Below are 6100 nucleotides of genomic sequence, written 5' to 3' on the forward strand. Positions count from 1 at the left end.
CAAAGATCAGATGGTTGTAGTTGTGTGGTATTATTTCTGAGGGCTCTGTTCTGTTTCATTGGTCTATATATCTGTTTTGGTACCAGTACCATGCTGTTTTGGTTACTGTAGCTTTATAGTATAGTTTGAAGTCAGGTAGCATGATGCCTCCGGCTTTGTTCTTTTGGCTTAGGATTGTCTTGGCAATGCGGGCTCTTTTTTGGTTCCATAGAACTTTAAAGTAGTTTTTTCCAATTCTGTGAAGAAAGTCATTGGTAGCATAATGGGGATGGCATTGAATCTATAAATTACCTTGGGCAGTATGGCCATTTTCAGGATATTGATTCTTCCTATCCATGAGCATGGAATATTCTTCCATTTGTTTGTATCCTCTTTTATTTCATTGAGCTGTGGTTTGTAGTTCTCCTTGAAGAGGTCTTTCACATCCCTTGTAAGTTGGATTCCTAGGTATTTTATTTTCTTTGAAGCAATTGTGAATGGGAGTTCATTCATGATTTGGCTCTCTGTTTGTCTGTTATTAGTGTATAGGAATGCTTGTGACTTTTGCACATTGATATTTTATCCTGAGACTTTGCTGAAGTTGCTTATCAGCTTAAGGAGATTTTGGGCTGAGATGATGGGGTTTTCTAAATACACAATCATGTCATCTGTAAACAGGGACAATTTGACTTCCTCTTTTCCTAATTGAATACCCTTTATTTCTTTCTCTTGCCTGAGTGCCCTGGCCAGAACTTCCAACACTATGTTGAATAGAAGCAGTGAGAGAGGGCATCCCTGTCTTGTGCCAGTTTTTAAGGGTAATGCTTCCAGGTTTTGCCCATTCAGTGTGATATTGGCTGTGGGTTTGTCATAAATAGCTCTTATTATTTTGAGATACGTTCCATCAATACCAAATTTATTGAGAGTTTTTAGCATGAAGGGCTGTTGAATTTTGTCAAAGGCCTTTCCTGCATCTATTGAGATAATCATGTGGATTTTGTCTTTGGTTCTGTTTATATGCTAGATTATGTTTATTGATTTGCATATGTTGAACCAGCCTTGCATCCCAGGAATGAAGCCCACTTGATCATGGTGGATAAGCTTTTTGATGTGCTGCTGGATTCGGTCTGCCAGTATTTTATTGAGGATTTTTGCCTTGATGTTCTTCAGGGATATTGGTCTAAAATTCTCTTTTTTTGTTGTGTCTCTGCCAGACTTTGGTATCAGGATGATGTTGGCCTCATAAAATCAGTTAGGGAGGATTCCCTCTTTTTCTATTGATTGGAATAGTTTCAGAAGGAATGGTACCAGCTCCTCCTTGTGCCTCTGGTAGAATTCGGCTGTGAATCCGTCTGGTCCTGGACTTTTTTTGGTGGGTAGGCTATTAATTATTGCCTCAATTTCAGAGCCTGTTATTGGTCTATTCAGGGATTCGACTTCTTCCTGGTTTAGTCTTGGGAGAGTGTATGTGTCCAGGAATTTATTCATTTCTTCTAGGTTTTCTAGTTTATTTGCATAGAGGTGTTTATAGTACTCTCTGATGGTAGTTTGTATTTCTGTGGGGTCGGTGGTGATATCCCCTATTGCGTCTATTTGATTGTTCTCTCTTTTCTTCTTTATTAATCTTGCTAGCGGTCTATCAATTTTGTTGATCTTTTCAAAAAACCAGCTCCCGGATTCACTGACTTTTTGAAGGGTTTTTTGTGTCTCTGTCTCCTTCAGTCCTGCTCTGATCTTAGTTATTTCTTGCCTTCTGCTAGCTTTTTTTTTTTTTATTATACTTTAAGTTCTAGGGTACATGTGCATAACGTGCAGGTTTGTTACATATGTATACCTGTGCCATGTTGGTGTGCTGCACCCATCAACTCGTCAGCACCCATCAATTCTTCATTTATATCAGGTATAACTCCCCAGGGCAATCCCTCCCCCCTCCCCCCTCCCCATGATAGGCCCCGGTGTGTGATGTTCCCCTTCCCGAGTCCAAGTGAACTCATTGTTCAGTTCCCACCTATGAGTGAGAACATGCGGTGTTTGGTTTTCTGTTCTTGTGATAGTTTGCTAAGAATGATGGTTTCCAGCTGCATCCATGTCCCTACAAAGGACGCAAACTCATCCTTTTTTATGGCTGCATAGTATTCCATGGTGTATATGTGCCACATTTTCTTAATCCAGTCTGTCACTGATGGACATTTGGGTTGATTCCAAGTCTTTGCTGTTGTGAATAGTGCCACAATAAACATACATGTGCATGTGTCTTTGTAGTAGAATAATTTATAATCCTTTGGGTATATACCCAGTAGTGGGATGGCTGGGTCATATGGTACATCTAGTTCTAGATCCTTGAGGAATTGCCATACTGTTTTCCATAATGGTTGAACTAGTTTACAATCCCACTAACAGTGTAAAAGTGTTCCTATTTCTCCACATCCTCTCCAACACCTGTTGTTTCCTGATTTTTTAATGATTGCCATTCTAACTGGTGTGAGATGGTATCTCATTGTGGTTTTGATTTGCATTTCTCTGATGGCGAGTGATGATGAGCATTTTTTCATGTGTCTGTTGGCTGTATGAATGTCTTCTTTTGAGAAATGTCTGTTCATATCCTTTCCCCACTTTTGGATGGGGTTGTTTGTTTTTTTCTTGTATATTTGTTTGACTTCTTTGTAGATTCTGGAAATTAGCCCTTTGTCAGATGAGTAGATGGCAAAAATTTTCTCCCATTCTGTAGGTTGCCTGTTCACTCTGATGGTAGTTTCTTTTGCTGTGCAGAAGCTCTTTAGTTTAATTAGATCCCATTTGTCAATTTTGGCTTTTGCTGCCATGGCTTTTGGTGTTTTAGACTTGAAGTCCTTGCCCATGCCTATGTCCTGAATGGTACTACCTAGATTTTCTTCTAGGGTTTTTATGGTAATAGGTCTAACATTTAAGTCTCTAATCCTTTTGAATGTGTTTGCTCTTGCTTCTCTAGTTCTTTTAATTGTGATGTTAGGGTGTCAATTTTAGATCTTTCCTGCTTTCTCTTGTGGGCATTTAGTGCTATCAGTTTCCCTCTACACACTGCTTTAAATGTGTCCCAGAGATTCTGGTATGTTGTATCTTTGTTTTCATTGATTTCAAAGAACATCTTTATTTCTGCCTTCATTTCGTTATGTACCCAGTAGTCATTCAGGAGCAGGTTGTTCAGTTTCCATGTAGTTGAGTGGTTTTGATCGAGTTTCTTAGTCCTGAGTTCTAGTTTGATTGCACTGTGTTCTGAGAGACAGTTTGTTATAATTTCTGTTCTTTTACATTTGCTGAGGAGTGCTTTACTTCCAAATATGTGGTCAATTTTGGAATAAGTGTGATGTGGTGCTGAGAAGAATGTATATTCTGTTGATTTGGGGTGGAGAGTTCTGTAAATGTCTATTAGGTCTGCTTGGTGCAGAGTTGAGTTAAATTCCTGGATATCCTGTTAACTTTCTGTCTCGTTGATCTGTTTAATGTTGACAGTGGGGTGTTAAAGTCTCCCATTATTATTGTGTGGGAGTCTAGGTCTCTTTGTAAGTCTCTAAGGACTTGCTTTATGAATCTGCGTGCTCCTGTATTGGGTGCATATATATTTAGAATAGTTAGCTCTTCTTGTTGAATTGATCCCTTTACCATTATGTAATGGCCTTCTTTGTCTCTTTTGATCCTTATTGGTTTAAAATCTGTTTTATCAGAGACTAGGATTGCAACCCCTGCCTTTTTTTGTTTTCCATTTGCTTGGTAGATCTTCCTCCATCCCTTTATTTTGAGCCTATGTGTGTCTCTGCACATGAGATGGGTCTCCTGAATACAGTAAACTGATGGGTCTTGACTCTTTATCCAATTTACCAGTCTGTGTCTTTTCATTGGACCATTTAGCCCATTTACATTTAAGGTTAATATTGTTATGTGTGAACTTGATCCTGTCATTATGATGTTAGCTGGTTATTTTGCTCGTTAGTTGATGCAGTTTCTTCCTAGCATCGATGGTCTTTACATTTTGGCATGTTTTAGTATATGCAAATATTTAAAAATGTTTTCAGTAATTATATTCAGGAATATAGTATTCATGTTTTGTAACTGTTGCATGTGTAATGTCAGATAAAGCAAATGAATGTTCAGTGAATATTCTAATTTTAAATGTAATATAGAGGAGCTTAGGGAAAGTCGTTAGAGTCTTCTGTTTAAATTATATATATGATGGATTCATGATTAATCTATCAACCTATCTACCACCCATTTATCTATTTACCTGCTGGCTTTGTCCACTCAAAATTCTAATAACATTGACCATTCCAATAAATATCATCATTCCTAGGTTCAGATTGTTGTATCGCAATAATTTTTCTTGATGTGAGAATCTAGGGCTTCTTGGAGAAATGACTGATTCCAGATTTAGAACAGGAAATCTATAAGAGGAGCTTGAAACAGATGAATATGTTCAATTGCCCCATGTGGATGAAATTAGCAAAACCCACATTATGGAAAACTCTACTGTCAAAATACCTGAGTTCTTCAACAAGTAGATTGGAAGAAAGTGAATGGGCTATACAGAGAATCTATCGATTAAAGTAGACTTAAAACATATAGAATTACAAAATGGACAACACTAAGTTATAATGTGTAACAATTCAAACTAGGAAGATTAAACTGTTCAGGAAAGCAAGGCTGTAATTTCTTAAAAGTTGAGAATTGTAGTTTTGCTGATGATGTGAGCATTGCAATTGTAATGGAACACACAAATGGATTTATGTGACTGCTATCAAACTTCTGTTTCTTGATCTTGGTAGTGATTGCAATTATTATGAAGTGGTTCATCTTGTAACAGTTATACATCATGGAAGCAGACAGGGTGGCTGGTGAGAGCGGAGTTGGAGGCAGATGTCCAGTGTATTGAGAAAGAGTGCATGCTAGAGTGGGTGGGTTTTCATGTTTATTATTTGGTATTCATGACTGGATTTCATCTTCTTGAACATATACATTTATCTTTGTAAGATATATATTTTTCATGAAGTATTTGACATCAACCTTGTGTAGAAAATAGTAGAGACAGGTTATGCAGTTGAGGAGCAGGAGAGGAATGTTTTTTCAACCTGAAATGTCCTTAATCTTTTTAGAATGAGAAGCAGTTGTTCTCCCTCTTTTACTCTCTAGATTTCACAAGGAACAAGGGCTTAGAACTAAATGTTGATGAATTACTCTAGTGCCACTGAATTTTGTCTCCTTGGTTTCCCTGGCTCTGAAGAACTACATTATATCCTTTTTGCTATATTCTTCTTTTTCTACTTGGTGACATTAATGGGAAACACAGTGATCATCGTGACTGTCTGTGTGGATAAACGTCTGCAGTCCCCCATGTATTTCCTCCCCGGCCACCTATCTGCCCTGGAGATCCTGGTCACAACCATAATCGTCCCCGGGATGCTTTTGGGATTGCTGTTCCCTGGGATGCAGACAGTATCTTTGTCTGCCTGTGTTGTCCAGCTCTTCCTGTACCTTTCTATGGGGACATTACTTGGAGCAATGGCTGTGGACTGTTATATGGCTGTGTGTAACCCTTTGAGGTGCAACATCATTATGAACAGACACACCTGCAACTTTGTGGTTCTTGTGTCATGGGTGTTTGGGTTTCTTTTTCAAATCTGGGCAGTCTACGTCATGCTTCAGCTTACTTACTACAAATCAAATGTGGTGAACAATTTTTTCTGTGACCGAGGCAATTGTTCAAACTATCCTGCAATAATACTTTTTTCACGGAGTTTATCCTCTTCTTAACGGCTGTGTTGTTCTCTTTGGTTCTTTGATCCCTACAATTGTCTCCTACACCTACATCATCTCCACCATTCTCAAGATCCTGTCAGTTTCTGGCCAGAGGAAATCCTTCTCCACTCATGCCTCCCACTTCACCTGTGTTGTGATCAGCTACGGCAGCTGCTTGTTTCTCTACTTGAAACCCAAGCAAATGCAGGCAGCTGATTACAATCGGGTAGTTTCCTTGATGGTTTCAGCAGTAACTCCTTTCCTCAATCCTTTCATCTTCACCCTCCGGAATGATAAAGTCATAGAGGCTCTTTGGGACGGGGTAAAATGCTGCTGTCAACTATTCAGGAATTAG

The 6100-nt window shown here is 38.7% G+C and overlaps 1 protein-coding gene across 1 annotated transcript; it reads left to right on the forward strand.

The window, feature by feature from the left end:
• Window positions 1-5169: 5169 nt before the first annotated feature.
• On the forward strand, window positions 5170-6100 carry LOC111521458 (olfactory receptor 9A4). The gene is given in 3 exon segments (XM_023184864.1): window positions 5170-5701; window positions 5704-5766; window positions 5769-6100. Coding segments are annotated over 3 exon segments (927 nt in total).

Source organism: Piliocolobus tephrosceles, chromosome 8 (genome assembly GCF_002776525.5).
Source record: "Piliocolobus tephrosceles isolate RC106 chromosome 8, ASM277652v3, whole genome shotgun sequence".
Classification (NCBI taxonomy): Eukaryota; Metazoa; Chordata; class Mammalia; order Primates; family Cercopithecidae; genus Piliocolobus; species Piliocolobus tephrosceles.